Source organism: Rana temporaria, chromosome 4 (genome assembly GCF_905171775.1).
Source record: "Rana temporaria chromosome 4, aRanTem1.1, whole genome shotgun sequence".
In the NCBI taxonomy this organism is placed as follows: Eukaryota; Metazoa; Chordata; class Amphibia; order Anura; family Ranidae; genus Rana; species Rana temporaria.
In genome coordinates, this window is record NC_053492.1 from 217,154,904 (window position 1) to 217,173,151 (window position 18,248).

An 18,248-nucleotide genomic window follows, 5' to 3' on the forward strand; every position below is an offset into this window, starting at 1 on the left:
GACAGGACTTTGTATTAAAGAGGCTGCTGAGTAAACAGGAGATTCTCTTGTATATAATCTGTTGGCGCTCATCCCATTCCCCTCCCTGTCACCTCTAAGGCTGCAAATGGGCATCGATCAAGCTACACTGATGGCAATGGTGAAGCTGCATTCAGAGGCTGCATTCATGGCAATAGTTAGGCTGCATTCCTGCCACTTGTGAGGCTGCATTCATGGCAATGGGGAGGCTACATTCATGGCACATGTGATGCTGCATTCATGGCATTGGTGAGGCTGCATTCGTGGCAATGGTGAGGCTGTAGATGGGCACTGAATAGGCTGCATTGATGGGAGCTGACCCTTATTTTGCTTCACAGTTCTTTATTTACATTTTTTTCCCCTGAAACTTTCCTCTTAAAGTGAAGGTGCGTGTTATACGCCGATAAATACGGTATATCCAAATAACATGCCCAAGCTCACCACACACAGCCACAAAGACAAAATAATTCTTGTTGGGCAGTGTATTAGTTAATTTGCATTAAATTTTAATGGTTCAAAGTAGGGATTGACCGATATCGTTTTTTCGTTATCGAAACGATACCAATTTTCGGCCACCTCTCCTGCCAATAGCCGATATTATTAGCTGATATTTTGTATGTTTAAACTTTTCATAAATAACACCAATTTTATTCAAAAATCAAGTATAAACTGAACATGTTAATGTTTATTAAAAATGTTAATGTGGCATTGTCTCAGGTACATTACCATTTGTTTTGATTTTTCTTTGGCAGTGATTTCACTTTTAATGATAAAAGAACATCATGCCAATATGAGGAGAGTTAGCAGAACATTTGTGAGGTTGGTAGTTATTACCTTTGCTATCTTGAAGGTCAGGTTTAAATAATACAATAATACAAATAGAGGCATTGAGATTTTTTTTTATTTATAAACAAATTTGTGTCTATTAAATCATTATGCAACATTCATATTTGAGGTAAAATGGTTGTTAAAAAACAAACTTGTAACATTGCATAGCTGAACTCTGTATAACACTATATCCCTTTTGTAAACTGCTGTATATACTGATTCACTAAATCCTAAATGTATTATGGTTTATTTAGCAAGCACTAACTCTTCAAGTGTATTTAAACCCAAGAACAAAAATATAATATATTGCAGCTTACGACTCCATTGCTGCATTAATTTTCACTTTTCAGACAAATAAAATGTTTTGCAAGTACAGAAAAAACCTGTAGTGTCAGTTTACAAGAGAGCGCATAGAACCTTAGGTTTACAGAATTGCGTAACCTGCAACACCCATCAAGCCACCACATAATGGAGATAAACAAAGGGAACATGTTTGCTGTCAAGCCTGTATGACAGCCATGGTTGTCCCCATAGATACAATGGAGAGATTAGTGTAGTCATGAAGAAATTTGTTATGTGCAGGATTACCAAATGAAAATAGGAAAAATAAATCCATAAAAAGGGAAACTAATGCAGTCACAGCATCTAAGCATTGGCAAGCTGTATTGTATATAATATATAAATGTTTTTGTCTTGGGTTTAGATGTGCTTTAAGTGCAATTTCTTACGTGTAGAAAATCACAAAAACCAATCAGAATCCATCATGTCTAGGTCTGACTTCAGCAGAGTGAATATTGATAAGCTTCATTTAAGAATTATCAAGTCAAAGCAGGTTGAAACATCCCTATTGGCACGTAGAGTATGTGCTGTACAGAGACATTGTGGTTTCAGTGAATATTTGTGTATGATAAAAATGCAATGCATTGCCAGCAGCGTGGTGGCTCAATGCTCTGCTAATACAAAGAAGAGCATCTTTTCTAGAAAAGCAGTGCTGTGGTCACATGCTCTGATGTGGCAGTTGTATTAAAATCTTGAAAGCAATGAATGGGAAGGGACAAAAATGTCTGTCCTCTGAGGATTTTATAGTACATGGATCTCATATGGACCAGATAGAAAGGATGCAGTTATCTGATTTGAAGAACCCATCTACATAAGACATTTATACATATTCTATTAAATATATTCTGTTTTAAACATAATAGACTGTTGAGAGTAAGTGAAATATTTTAGAAACACTGCTTCAGCAACCATATTTCACATAACTCTACATACCTAAGTGTTGGTAAAGCTCTTATTGTGTTGTGTTGCATAGCCTGCCAGACCACTCATTTTTAGCACATTTCCAAACACACTGCCCAAAGTATTGTTTGGGTTGAGAACGGAGTTTGTCTGTAGAGGTTAATAGAATTGCATGCACACTGCCTCAGCAACCATATTTCACATAACACTACATACCTCAGTGTTGATAAAGCTCTAATTGTGTGCACAGCCTTATCAGACCATTCCTTTTCAGTCTGTTCACAAGCACACACCCCAAAGAATGGGTTGGGGTACTAATGAAGAATTGATGTAGAGAATAATAGCAGTGCATGAATTTAAAGGCAGACAGGGAATGTCATCATTCTCTATATTGGTTTCCTCTCCCCATCTGGGCTGTAGCCCCAGGCTCAGCCTTGCATTATTGCAATAGAATGCAGGCTGCCATGGCTCTGGGTGGGCCATGCAACAGCAGGCAACCTCTGACAGAAATTGAGGTTTTAAGACTCTACAAACCATAAGTTATATGGAACATGATAACAACAGTGAGCCACTGCTAGTACTAAAAGGGTAAATGAGATCTGGGATTACCTATATATCTACTATATGAACTGTGCCACCAAAAGTGCTGAAGTATAAAGTATCTAGGAATAGGAGACAAAAAAGTCATACATAAAAAGGTCAACCAAATAGGGGAAGTGTTTGGTTTTAAACACAGTTTTGGGGAGTATTAATATTCATTAATTGTATTTGTTTTTCTTTTTGAGTACTTAGCATGTATAATTTATATTTAAATGCAGAATAAAAAAGTATTACTTTGAGGGTGAGGTATTAATAGAAAGGTTCTGAGATGAAGCAATTGGAGTGGGTTGGGCTTTTTCTTAATTTATAATAAAAGCAGAGCTCTATAAAGCACTGGCAGTCCCTGGATTACAAACAAGGTTCTGTAGGTTTGTTTTTAGGTTGAATTTGTATGTACTGTAAGTTGAAACATGTTGGTACATTTTTGAAGTTTTTTTGGACAGCATATGGAAGTGTTAACACCCCTGTAATGTTTTTTTGTTGTCTGTGCCCCTGTTCAGAAGATTTCACCTCACTTTCTGTCCCTATGACAGTTGGATTCTGAAAACGTTGGGTTGTCGTGGAAACAAAGATTGGTAATAAAGCTTCAGTGGAGACACCTTTTTCCCATGATAACTCTAAAGCCCTGTACACACGACCGGGATTCCCGGCGGTATAAAGACCGCAGGGAATCCCGACGGGAAAACCGAGAACCTGCTTAGTAAGTTTCCCCGTGTACATACGGCCAGGTTTACCGTCAGGAAAACTGTGGGGAGAGTTTTGGTCGGGAATCCCGGCTGTGTGTATGCTCCATCACAGTGTTTCCCCATAGGAAAACTGTTGGGTTTAAAACTGCCAGAAATCCCAGCGGGAAAATAGAGAGCAGGTTCTCTATTTTCCCGCCGGATTCCTGGCAGTTTTCCTATTGGGAAAACTGTGAGGAAGCATACAGACCCCTTTTACCTGGCCAAAAGCTCTCCTGGCAGTTTTCCAGGCAGGAAATCTGGTCGGTTGTACGAGGCTTTACACAAGTGAATATCCCTTCCTAGGGGTAAATTTCCTCTCACTTCCTGGTGTCTCCCTCAGTTTGTAAGTATGAGACTATGAAGGTTGGATGTTTGTAACTCAGGGACTGCTTGTAATGAGTGTTACAGGGGTTATTATTCTTAGAGCTGTTAGGAGGACATGTGGGAGAGATCCTAACTTAAAGTGGAAGTAAACACATTGATTTAACATTACTAAAAAACTGATCACATGTGCAGCATAATGACAGTTGAAGATTGAACAGAGGCCAAGATGGCAACCTCCTTGGCTGAAAATGATAGGAGAGTTTACTTCCAACTTAAGGGTGCTCATGCTTTAAGGAGAATATTTTTTAGGAAGTACATGTAACTTTTACCAAACATTCAGTGCAGGTGAATCTTCATGTATGTGTTTTACATTACAGTGATTGATTAACCTGAATGTTTGGTGAATGTCACATTCACTGCTTTAAAATCTTTACACTTAAGTGTTAATTTTATTGCAGTTGATTGGAAATTGCTAGTTGTACTTATTAATGAATAAAGAATACAAAACACTCTGCACAATCATGTTGCTATTGTAACTCAGGTCAATGTCTTTTTAGATATAAAACAGAAGGGAGTTTTTTCTTTTCTAATTCAAATATTTGAAATCCCTTCATTGCATACCTAAAAGCAGACACTATACAGTGTTCACCCAAAGGGTTGTTTTTATAAGGTCAATTACACTTTATTGACTGTTGACAAAAATGTTAATTAGCTATGGAATTATTGAAAGATATTTTTGAACAACAGTAAAATAAAAAAAAAATTCTGGGGGATCATTAATTAAAACTGCAAAAAGAAAAAAAATAGTTTTCTATTACATGCAAGTTAACAACATCTTCCATTTTGTTTTCCTTTTCTTTGCTCCATTTTTAATTAATAAGATTCTTAATATTTCATAACTCCTACACCATGACATTTTTTATTGTTGTTGATGAGCAATGGGTGGATTAACATCATATGTTATTTTCTAAATAAATACTACATGAAAAGTTGCATGGCATGGTTAATTTACCACATTTTGCAGTTATTAAATACAGTAATTACAAGTTTTTCTATGTGTACATGTAAACACAAACAGTTGTTCTGGTAATAGGTGGTTAATCTGGAGTGATTTAACTTAAGAGTTTAATATTAAAATGAATGTGTTCATAAGGCATTCTGTCACAAGGGTGCATTTTCTAATAAAGCATTACTGAAAAAATAAATTACAAAATTCTAATATATACATAACACTGTACATATAAATGTATATTGAGATGTACTGTATATTTGAAATGTGGTTTATATCCTAACCAGTTCATTGCCTGTAATGATGTAACTCGAAATTCTATAGTCAAAAACTACTTTTAATGACATCCACAAGACCTGACAACCATATTTCTATACTTTTTTAAAATAACATTGGAGCTGTCATCAAAGTAAAGCACAGATATGGCATTTAGTTTTGTAGGTGCACAGCATGGCTTGGGGACATGTTCAGGAAACATCAAATGGACCTGTTAATAAAACAATATTATTACATTACTGTTTATATTTCCATTATATTTCCATGATGATTTAAAAAAAAAATATCTTTAAAATTAAAGCTTTATTTAACATCTAATACATTTTTAGTAATTTTTTGCAAGACTGTACAGCACGGAATGACTGTAAAGAATATGGTGTCACTCAGAGACTGTCTGGAAGCCCCGCTCCATCTGGCAAGGGATAGATACAAATATAAAATTCAAACAAAATAATTCCCAACTGGTTTCCTGGACCACTATAGGGAAAAAACCCTCCACCCCTGAAATGGTCATGATTGAAAATAAGTATATAAAAAAGTATAGGAATTTAATATATAAGCCCATCTAAAACTGATTATTCAGTGTTGAGTTAGCGCCAGGAAAATGAATCAGTCATTGGCTTTCTTTCATCTGTTAGAAACTACAGCAAAGACTGCAGCAGTTACAAGCTCTACCCTAATGACAAAGCCATTATAAAGTTAAGAAAGCTGCTGCTAATAATTAGTGAATCTGCCCAGGTTTTGATTCACCAAGGGTTCAGTGAATCTTATTCAAAATTTGTCAGATCGGAACTTAGAAGGCAATTCTACTGAAATCTGTGAGGGAAAATCTGGTCATTCGATTCTGGTAATTTTTAGGAAAAAGATACAAGAAGCTGGGCACTGCCGTGAAGAAGAGGTATCAATAGAAAAAGAGTAGGGAAAGAGTGACAGCATACACTAGAAACACATATTTGACTGCAGTTAGCTTGACCTACATAGAGCAACACCCCAATCTGACTCATTTCAGTTGGGAAAAATAAGTTTTCAGGTAGCTTAAGCAGCAATACATTTTTTTTTCATGGGGTGGCAGAAAAGAAATCCTAAAGTAATACTAAACATACAGGCCCAGATTCTTAAAGAAGCGCCTATCTTTAGGTGGGCGTAGCGTATCTCAGATACACTACGCCGCCGTAACTTAGAGCGGCAGGTCCCGTATTCAGAAAGGACTTGCGCTCTAAGTTATGGCAGTGTAGTGTAAATGGGCCGGCGTAAGCCCGCCTAATTCAAACTAGGCTGGTAGGGGGCGTGTTGTATGTAAATGATTGGTGACCCCACGTAAATGACGCGCTTAACGAACGGTGCATGCGCACGCATGCTCAGTATCGCCCTAAGATACAGCAGTGTAAGAGACTGTATCTATGAATCAGGCGCAGAGATGCGATGCCTCACACTCAGAGTTACGACGGCGTATCTGGAGATACGCCGTCGTAACTCCTTTGTGCATCCGGGCCAGAATGTTTAATTGTCATTATGCCTTCTATTTATGTATAAAGATCATGCTAGACATGTGCAATTTGTTTCAGTCGAACTTTTGTTTTTTCAGAGATTGGGATGTATCCCGATCTCTGCATGAAATAGTAATGAATTTGGTTAAAATTTCTTTAATGTTGTTTTGTTTATTTGTTTTCAAACTAATTGCAATTTTTCAGAATTATTGAAATTCGAAGGGCCTGGTTTGGTTGGGGGGGGGGGAGGGGGACCTCACGCTGTAATATTTTCCTGAGTTTTCCATTGCTGGCATTCTTTTGTTTACAGCTGATGAGTCATTTGTTGTTAAAGACGTGGTGGCCGGCTTCCTGGCCGCCTCCTTAACAACCAGCTATTCTGTTTTTTTTTTTTAACTATTTCTTTATTTGGTATTTCACAGTATTACAAAGTAAATCAGAACAGACCTCCCCTCCAGATCCCAGTCCCCCTCTCAGGTTCTACCCAGCCCTTTAAGGAGCACTATATATAAAGTGCACATTGGGATATTTTTTTTATAACCTAACCCTGCTTTAAACTTATCCACAACTTTATCCCTAACCTGTCTGACAAAAAAATTGTGCCTGTATCCAAATATATATGGATCTAACTGTATATCCCACTACCATATTGTTTAGAAATTGGTGGACATGGAGGAGGGAGGGGATTGTAATTCATCACTGTGTATATGCACACGTGTGTGACTCTATGGTCATGTGGGCTGCACCTATAAGAAAAAGGAGGAAATTAAAGGTATTGCAAAGTCTTTTTTTTATATATTAAAATAATAAACATGTTATACTTACCTGCTCTGTGCAGTGGTTTTGCACAGGGCAGCCTGGATCCTCCTCTTATAGGGTCCCTGACTGGAGCTCCTGGCCCCCCCCTCTTGTTGAGTGCCCTCACAGCAAGCAGTTTGCTATGGGGGCATCCGAGCCGAGCCGCAGCTCCGTGTATCCATTCAGAGCATTCAGAGCTGCGGTTCAGCCCCACCCCCTCTCTCTCCACAATGGCTAACTGAGTTTGATTGACAGCAGCGGGAGTCAATGGCACCACTGCTGTGTCTCAGCCAATCAGGAGGAAGAGCCCCGGACAGAAGGGAACTGAAACTGGAGCATGCTTAGCAGATGGGGCAACGGTTGGTCTATACAATCTCAGGCTGCAGCAGCAATACGGAAAATAGGGAGGGACAGTGAACACCAGGATCATCCAGGTTTTTTGCTATCTACAAAAAACGAATGCTCTAGTGGCAACGTGTGTATAAACACAATGGCCCGGATTCAGATACAATTGTGTATCTATCGGCGGGTGTAACGTATCTCAGATACGTTACGCCGCCGTAAATTAGGGAGCAAGTTCCGTATTCAGAAAGAACTTGCGCCCTAAATTAAGGCGGCGTAGCGTATGTGGTACGGCGTAAGCCCGTGGAATTCAAATTCTCCATGCAGTGGGTGTGTTGTATGGTAATGATGGCTGACCCCACGTAAATGACGTTTTTGGGTAACGGCGCATGCGCCGTCCGTGAACGTATCCCAGTGCGCATGCTCCAAATTAACCCGCAAAAAGCCAATGCTTTCAACGTGAACGTAAATTACGCCCAGCCCTATTCGCGAACGACTTACGCAAGCGACGTAATCGACGGAAAATTCTACGCTGGCCCGACGTCCATACTTAACATAGGATACGCCTCATATAGCAGGTGTAACTTTACGACGGAAAAAGCCTAACGTAAACAACGTAAAAAAATGCGCCGGGCGGACGTACGGTTCTGAATTGGCGTATCTACCTAATTTGCATATTCCTTGCGTAAATCTACTGAAGCTCCACCTAGCGGCCAGCGTAAATATGCGGTCGGATCTTAGGGAAATCTATGCGTAACTGATTCTACGAATAAGGCACAGAGATACGACCCTGCACACTCAGAGTTACGACGGCGTATCTGGAGATACGCTGTCATAACTCCTATCTGAATCCGGGCCAATATAAAAAAACATGTATTGACAGTTTATAGTGATTTGCATTTAATGACAGTTTAACATGTATTTCTAGATTAAGACTCCTTATCATAGTGAATGTGGGTAGCTGAGAATACGTGCATGAATACATCTTGCAACAAGAGCCCCCAAGATGCATACAAATCTAGAGTAGGGGATTCAACCAATCTGCATCCACTAAATATAAAAAATCAGTTTAGGTTTTATTTTTAAATAATATTTTTTTTTAAAGTTTGATTTTAAAATGAAACACAGTGTACACTTGCAGAGCTTTACATTACTCACCAGAGTTTGTACTATGGCATGATTAGTGGCATTCATATGAGCATTGAGAGGAAAAGAACATTCTCCATCACAATAAAAGGCTGCATATCCCTCTGGAGCTATTATCCAATCCTAGAATAAAATACAAGTATCATATTTAGAAACTGCTATCTCAGCATTGTTACAGTCTACATTCCTTGGTATAATTGTATAATTTATAATGCAATAAGAATACTGTTGCTAATCTGATGGCCATACTTCCTTAGTGTTTTAAAACTGCAGAGTCATATCCTTTAAAACAGCAATATTTAATTAGAATATCACATTTACTTGGTTTAAATACTTTTGCTAATAAGCAAGAAAGCAATTCAATGCAAGACACACACATTGGTCCTTTACCTGCCATCCCAAGTCACGAAAACTGACGTATAGCTCATGCTTTTTACAAGCCTGCTTCTGCTCACTAGTGTTGTAATCTGTAGGTATACATAAACAGGTGATTTACAGTTACGGTATTTTTCATTAGTATGTGCTAATAAGTGATATAATTATGTTAACCTTATATATTGCCAAAATGTATCATGCACTGGAGAGCCATGATTCCATGTTAAAGCGGGAGTTCAACCATAAAAACATTTTTACCCTTAGATTGATGCTCATTTTGTCTAGGGGAATCGGCTAGTTGTTTTAAAATCGAAGCTGTACTTACCGTTGTAGAGAGCAATCTTCTCCGCCGCTTCTGGGTATGGTCTTCGGAACTGGGCGTTCCTATTTTGATTGACAGTCTTCCGACAGGCTTCCGAGGTTCGCATCCATCGCGTCACGAGTAGCTGAAAGAAGCCGAACGTCGGTGCGGCTCTATACTGCGCCTGCGCACCGACGTTCGGCTACTTTCGGAAAATCGTGACGCGATGGATGCGACCGTCGGAAGCCTGTCGGAAGACTGTCAATCAAAATAGGAACACCCAGTCCCACAGCCCATACCCGAAAGCGGCGGAGAAGATCGTTCTCTACAACGGTAAGTACAGCTTCGATTTTAAAACAACTAGCCGATTCCCCTAGACAAAATGAGCAGGAATCTAAGGTTAAAAAATGTTATTTCCGGGTGAACCTCCACTTTAAGTTAATGCATAAATGGTAAAAGTGATTACAATAAGAGGTTAAGGCTTGCATCATAGAATGACACTAGGGATTAGTGGTGAGCTGAATGTTCTTGGGTTTAGTTCAAGCAGGGTTTGATGAACATTAGATAAGTCCATATATTGAATCTGAACCCAATTGAAACCAGTAAGTGCTAAATTTGTAAAATCAATAATAACCATTTTCTCTGCTATTAGGTAAGGAATTGTTATACAAATAGCATGGGGGCTAGACCCCGACCTTGGGGACATGTATTACTGCAATAAAAAAAGAATCACAAGGAATGTTTTAGGCCCCTCCCCTGCTTATTTTGATTTCACTGCACATTGTGAGCTTCTCAAAGTGTGCATTATGCCCTGTACACACGATCCGAAAACCGTAAAAAAATTCAGCTTTCGAATCGATCGTACGATAATCAGATCGTTAGTACAGAGCTTTCAGAGCTTTCGAGAGCTGATCATGACATTTCATCCGATATTATTCGACATGCACGGAAAAAAAAATTTGTACGATGCCAGATCATATGATATACGTTTAATCAGTACAGCTGTCGTTCGAAAATGCAATACAAATGCATTACAACACATGAAATCACTTCTGAATTTTTATTCTGTCGTACAAGAATTTTAATGACTTTAGTAAACTCATCAGATTCAACCTGATATTAGCTTGCAATTAAAACGGACGATCATTTGTCCGATAATCTCATTGTGTGTAAGGAGCATTAGGCGCTCTAACAACTAAAAGACGGCCTGTCTCATGAATCCCTTGTGCATGCAGCTCTACAAATGAATCCCTAAATATTTGTAGGGCCTATGTAAAAAAAAAAAATAACTTACCGTATTTGCCGGCGTATAAGACGACTGGGCGTATAAGACGACCCCCTAATTTTCCAGGAGAAATGTTGGTTTTGGGATATACTCGCCGTATAAGACTACCCCCTTCCTTCTAGTCTTTCTGGAAGCTGAGGGGTAGCCGGAACAACCACTGACAGGGACAACCGCTGACAGAAACAGGCTTTTTTCAAATCTCACTGTGCCATTACATGCCTCACTGTGCCATTACATTACATGCCTCCACTGTGCCTTCACTTGCCTCCACTGTGCCATCACTTGCCCCCACTGTGCCATCACTTGCCCCCAATGTGCCATCACTTGCCCCCACTGTGCCATCACTTGCCTCCACTGTGCCATCATTTGCCCCCACTGTGCCATCACTTGCCCCCACTGTGCCATCACTTGCCCCCACTGTGCCGGCCAAGACGATCTCCCTACCTTATGTTTTTGCAGATTCTGTCTTCCAGGCTGCGGGCACCCATGATTCAAAAGCCGCGCCTTCTCCTCAGACTGTACCGTGATAGGGGGAACACAAATTTTCCCAGCAGGGCCTCTGTTCAGTGTTCCGCCTATCACAGATGTCCTCTCGTCCGAGGATGAGAAGGCATCCGTGATAGGCGGAACACTAAACAGAGGCCCCGCTGGGAAAATTTGTGTTCCGCCTATCACGGATGCCCTCAGCCTGACGGAGACTGTCCTCGGCGTATAAGACGACCTCCGACTTTAGATGCATTTTTTGCATCCAAAAATTTGTCTTATACGCCAGAAAATCCGGTATGTTTTTCCTTGACATTGTTTGAATAGACACTGGTGAGATAGCCTTGTCCTCACAACTTATGCCTGGGAAGGCTTTTTCGCCAGTGCCTTTCTGTGAGATCGTATTCTAAAACTGCAGAATCACACAAAATTTCATTGCTTTTTTTCTCATTTGTTCATTTGCATGTTGCCATAGCATCAAAAAGCAACCATAACTATGGCAATATATAAACAACATGGAAGGCAATAAATTACAGGAAGTAAATACGGAAACAATCCACTGCCCTCACTGAAAATGAATTGGAGCAGTAAAGATAAAATTGCAAAGCTATTAAAATAAACAAAGCCTGCATTTCAAAACAAATAATTGCCAACTGGACCTATAGTAAGCTCTAACAAGCTGTGCCCTCTGATTCCTCCTGTATTGAATTGTATTGTAACTGTACGGTCTGCCCTCATGTTGTAAAGCTATGCGCAAACTGTTGGCGCTATATAAATCCTGTATAATAATAAAAATATTAGTATGTGTTTTTTTTAATCTTTGTATAAATAAAATGGAAACAAAATTGTTTTATAAATGTATGTGATGTATCTCTTTATGATACCTACAAACGTCCTTAAACGTACATAACTATGTTCTCTAACAGTTATAGTCAGATACTGCTGAACTCGTTTTCTTTTGACACCCAAATAGTCCACCCCTTCAAATAAATGCCAAATTTTATGGTCTGCCAGCCCAGACTTGCTTAGTGGAAATGTGATTTACTTTTTATTTCTTACCTGTAATACTAGGCATTTTAGATGCATCTTGCTGTGATGAAGATTTGTTCTTGTCTTGCTTTTTCCTTTTTGTGTTTGCAGCCCTAACTGAGCGCAGCAAAACCTCACTTGCTTTAAAGAAAGCTACTAGAAAAGGTTGCTTTGACTGGGGTCCATGTCTTCCAATAAGGCCAACTGACTTAACATTGACACTTCGGCCTGAAAAAAAAAAAAAGAACCCAAGAAATAAACAGCTGACCCATAATGAGGTTCAAAAAAAGGGAAAAAATTCAAAATTTCATAAACGCATTATTCTCAGCTGGCTAGACAAATCTTAATGCACATATTCAGAAGGCTAAACATATCATAGATTGAATTTTCTGGTTCCAAAATGACACTGGAGGCCGAAACATGACAAATTTGTGTTCTAGCAATCCTCTGCATGTTAATCCACTGTGTACAAAATTGAGAAAACCTGGAAGTTTGGAATATAAGCATTGCACATGAAAATTGTATTGTCTAGTGTTGTTGTTGTAATTATTTGTATTGTTATTATTATCATAAAAAGTATGGCTGTTTACTGAATGTGGAAAATTATAGAATTCAAAAATTATTTTATACTATGACAAATGACATGGGCTCATTTGAAACAGGTGACAATTGCTGATCAGTAAAGGAGAGAAGGTGATATTTACAGTAGGGTTGATTTACTAAGACTGGAGCATTCACAGCCTGGTGCAGTTGTGCATGGTGATCAATCAGCTTCTAACTTTAGCTTGGTCAATTAAGCTTTGGCAAAGAAAACCTGGAAGCTGTTTGGTTTCTGTGCAGTGCTTCACCAGATTTTGCTCTCTCCAGTTTTAGTAAATAAATCCCAGTGTATCTAAAGCCAAACATTTTTATTTTGGACAAATGAGTTAGATTTTCTTATCAGGTTTTTATCGCTATCTTTGGCTCATGTGGGTAGATTTACACACTCTATTTGTCCTTATGGGATCGAAAGTAACAGAAAATGGACAAATGTGTTCTTGTCACCAGAATGAGAATAGCAGGGAAATATACCAACTGGGACACTTCTTCTGGTGACAACTGTCCAAGATACCATTTCTTGGAGAGTTTTCGTCTCATTTCCTGTTGTGTCTAAAGACAGGAAACAAACGCTAATCTTCCCAATGGGACATATAGACAAAAAACAAACAAAAACAAAATAAAAGACAGGGGTTTTAACCCTGCTTGTTTGTGGTTCATAGGACTGCTTAACAAGCTAGCCAAATTAGTCCAGCTGGCCTGCCCATACCCCTGGAACCCCAGAAATGGATGTCACCTATGATCCCAGGTGGATTGTTCATTCACAGAAACTGGCTGGGGATCTGTCATTTGACACAGAATTATCAATAGTGAAACATATTTGTGCAGTGGGGCAACATAGCCAGTTGGCGGTTCATGGTGGTGGCAGGTCATCATGATTGATGAGGATCTACATTATTGGTTTACTTGATTAATGCTCAACACTAAATTTACATTGTGGGACATTTAAAAAAAAAATAATTAAATATAGATGTCTGTGTTTTCTTTGTTTTTTGCATTTTTGGGAATGAGTAAATAGCAACAGTCCCTTTGTACTCATTCCCCTGGGGGGAGGCAGATATCTTTGGGGTCCAAAGATTCTGCTAAGACCCCCCTGAAAACCCCCACATATCTTTTGGGGAACAGGGTGTGAGGATAAGGTCCTTTTCCCTGTAACATGGATTCAGGGTGCCTTACAAGGCATGTGTGTGTGTGTGGGGGGAGGGAGGTTAAAGGAGACTGACGCCCTGCTTGCAAGGTACACAATGTTCCAAGGCATGGGTTCCCCCAATAATTCATACCATAACCTTCTACAGCAACAAGCAAGCATTCCCCTTTCCTCCCTTCCTAAATGATATATAGCCAAACTGCCAATAATACAACCAAAACCTCTTCCTCCAATAGCTGAGTTATTTCCCTGCAACTCACATGGATTTTATTTCCCACAAGATACTGCCAATCATTCCCAACTTAGAAATATTTTTAACTGACCAGGAATCATCCAGGACCTTAACTCTATTTAAAACCTGTGGACAAGGCTAAAGTGTGGTGTTGGAAAGGAAAGACCAAGAAACAAATAAGAACTCATACATTCTATAATAAAGTGCTGTAATAAAATGATTACACTCATAAGTAAATATCATGTCAGCAAGGTGCAAAGCTGTTATTGCTTCTAGAAATTTAGATTTTTGCACATAAAAGCATAAATCATTCCTGCAGCATACAATACAAGCTCTCTCTCCCTCTCTATCTCGTTTTCTCTCTCTCTCTCTCTCTCTCTCCCGCTCTCTCACGCTCTCTCTGTCCAAGGTAAAAAAGACTGTGCACTTACCAAGGGAAGTTGCACTCTGCAAGAGTAGTTGCTTCAGAGCTTAGTACATGAGGGAAAACTCTGCTGACTTCCATCATCCAATCACAGGCAAGGAAAAGGGCATTTTGTTTTTAATTTCCTTGCATGTGATTGGGAATTCTTTGCAAAGTGAAGCTTCGCCACACTTACCAAGCTAAATATAAAGGAAACCCACTGATTGATGCAATTATCTACACAGTTAGGGGTAGATTTACCAACATTTTGCAACGCTATTCGGCCACTAGCGGGGCACTTTCAGTGCCGATTCATTTTAAGTGCCCATTCAGTGCCCATTCATTTTAACTTTATACACCGCTCCTCCACTACTTCAAAGATGATGATTGCAGGACTTTTTTTAACATCCTGCCAGCGCAGCGTCCCAATGTGAAAGGACTTGGTCTTTCACACTGGGACTGAAGTGGACTGAAATGCTGAAAACTGTACAGCCACATTAAGCCATTAAAAAGTTTAATATTACTGGATCATGCAGCTGCACGTCCAGTAAAATGGTGCATCTTATTCAATGCAGCAAGCGCAAGTATGAATGTTACATTGGTGGGGCAGGGCAGAAATTACAGACAAACATGAATCTTCGTAGACTCACAATAAAATAACATGGGGAAGATGATTAATGCACACTGGCGGGGTTATGATTTCTCTCAATCAGACCACTCTATAAAAGACATTAATGTTTTGTTTTTCTAAGGAAAATTTTAAAAATACTAAGAATATTTTTTTGACACAAAAGATAATAGACTAAATATGAACCCCAATTGTATGACCTCTCACCTCTGTCAACCCCCTTCCCTCTCCCTTTTCATAGCATTGCTACATGTCTTTTTATCTGTCTTTATCAGTTTAATTACCATGCATTGTGTGTGTGTGTGTGTTTTTTTCAGAAATTGTTGGTATCATTTTGTCAGTAGTGTTGGGACCTTGGAATAAGGGGGTGCCACGTTCAGTACTCAACTGTGTTGTTACCGAAAAAATCTTAAAATTCACATTTTACATGTAGTCACCTTGCTTGTATTATTGTTTTATTTTTTCAAAACAACCTGCTCTTTTTTAGGCAGCTTGTAAGAAATGCAGACAGTGTAATGTGAAGCTGTGCAGCTGTTCAACAGGAGGCAGAGACAGAGGTTTTATAAGACTGTGAGTACTTGTAGAAAGATAGGTGTCAACTTGGGCAATATCAAGGTATTAATAGCTGTAAAATAAGACTGAAAAAAAAATGTTCAATGTTTTAGAAAGCTATATAGATACGATGAAAAATAGCTTTGAGGTCTATTAATGGCCATCTGCAGCCCAAATGTAAAAAGATGTTAAACAAAATCCTAGAAAAGAACAGACCAATAAGCAATCATAGATGTAAGCCTTAAACAAATAACTATCCAAATGTTGCTTTAAAATAAAAAATAAACTATAATGGCTCCATGCCAGTACCTATATTTCCCAGAAAAAGACTATCACTAGTATAAATGAATATAGCAGTTTGATTTGTGGTTAAAACAGTTTTCCTTCTACTTACACTGTAACAAATGTATTAATTCAGCTCAGACTTCCTCCTTCTGGCAGCCTTATTGCTGTAAAAAGAGAAATTAAGGGATCGAGCCAAATACCATACCTTGAAGTGACCCACTTTAATACATAAACAGTTATACAACTTGTTTTTTCAGGTGTTTAGTACTTGAAATTGGTTTAAGATGTTTCTAATGACACAATAATGTGAGTTTAGTAACTTTTGTTATTTTATATAAGACAGCTTTGGTATTTTTCTGATTCAGGATAGCATTCTCAGTCAATAGCATGGCCCTGCATATTTTTATTAGGGGAATCACGCATAACTATTACGCACTTTATATAAATTAAATATTTAAATGTGTGTTTCAGACATGTCAACATAATTGAACACATACAGTACATTCATAAATTATAGAAAAATTCCAGCTTGAACCATTGTGACTATGTATATACCATACCTGGCCAATGCACATGGAATCTGGAAATCAACACTACTCCAGTCATCTCTACTTGCTTCCAGGTCCCATGCTATATGGCTGGCCTGATGCATTGTGAACACAGGAAGTCAGCTGATTACACAGGTGTCATTCAGAGAAGACTTTATATCTCCTAAATAAATGCAAAGTGTTCTCTGATTTGACGAGGTGAAGAGTAATCTATGAATGGCACCCATACTGGATGGCTGACTTCCTGCGTTCACAATGCATCAGGCTGGCCGCTCAGCACAGGACGCACGTGAATATCATTGGAGAATTGGTGTCTGCTTCAGCAATATCCAGCTTTAAGGGGTATTGGCCAGGTATAGTATATACTGTATATCAAATATGTCAAACACAAGGCTTGTGGGCTGAATCTGGCCTGCCAGGCCTTGTCATGTGACCCTCTCACCCAGTTTTGCAACCGCAATGTGGTGGAACGCCATTCTGCCACCTCTAGCTCTCACCCTTCTTTGAGAATTATGTGTTTAAGGGACAGCTTTGCTTTCAGTGGTTTCCAGATGTAACAAATCCTGCACTGCGGGGATAGCTCTCCAGAATCTGACAACGAGAATGATCTCCCTGCAAGGCACCTACACAGAGGGGTATAGTAGAACCAAATACATGGGTAGTAGAGGGAGCCACCTACATAGGGAGTTACTAGAGCCAGCCCAGGTACTGTAGGTGACCGCAATATTGTGTCAATCTCGCTCCCTTTCTTGGCGAGATTGACCACCTACGAGCCCCGTTGCGGGAGCCAGCGCCGAGCCGGCTCGCCGCAATGGGAACAAGCCGTCATAGAAGCAACGGGGATCCGACTTGTATTCCCGCCAATTCTAGCCGCGGCGTTTGGTATGAATCATGAGGGGGAACTCCACGCCAAATTTGAAATAAAAAACGTATTTTCTTCCGATGTTGACGCATCGCTTCTTCCCGCTGTAATGCCAGGTGTCCGGTGCGTGATGATTTATATAGGCCTCTTATGACATCACAGTCCCATCATGATGGGACTGTGACGCCATAAGAGGCCTATATAAATCGGTGCGAGCCACGAACCCGGCATTACAGCAGGAGAAAGCGTCGCGTCAACATCGGAAGAAAAGAAGGCAGAAGACGGCAAAGAAGAGCAGGCTGCGCCGCCGCTAGTAATAGAGCTAAAAAGAAGATAGCGAGCGGGAGAAGAACCGGGAAGTGCCGAGATGACAGCGGAGAGCGGAGAAGGTGGAAGAAGACTCCCCCCGGAGAGTGGAGAAGACCCCCCCCGGAGAGCGGAGCTGACCCCCCGGAGCTGACTAATAAATTGTTTTAAAACCCTGTGTTGTGTGTTTATTTTCTTTTACACTTTTCCTCCAGGTGAATGGGTAGGGGTACAATGTACCCCATATTCATTCACCTAGGGTGGGGGGCTGGTATCTGGGGGCCCCCTTATTAAAAGGGGCTCCCAGGCCCGCAGACCCCGACAACCAAAGGCCAGGGTTGTCGGGAAGAGGCCCTGTCCTTATCAACATGGGGACAGGGTACTTTGGGGTGGGGGGGCCGCAGGGCGCCCCCCTGCCCCAGA

At 39.9% G+C, this 18,248-nt stretch overlaps 1 protein-coding gene across 1 annotated transcript in view; it reads right to left on the bottom strand.

Annotated features, from left to right (window-relative positions):
* Window positions 1-4,637: 4,637 nt before the first annotated feature.
* The window catches only part of BMP5 (bone morphogenetic protein 5), a 182,705-nt gene continuing 169,094 nt past the window's right edge, over window positions 4,638-18,248 (bottom strand). Inside the window, exons 4-7 of the mRNA XM_040349852.1 lie at window positions 12,296-12,493; window positions 9,183-9,259; window positions 8,805-8,915; window positions 4,638-5,230 (exon numbers count right to left, since the gene is read on the bottom strand). Coding sequence (XP_040205786.1) covers window positions 5,081-5,230; window positions 8,805-8,915; window positions 9,183-9,259; window positions 12,296-12,493 — 536 coding nt within the window. The 3' untranslated portion in view covers window positions 4,638-5,080. The remainder of the gene's footprint in view (window positions 5,231-8,804; window positions 8,916-9,182; window positions 9,260-12,295; window positions 12,494-18,248) is intronic.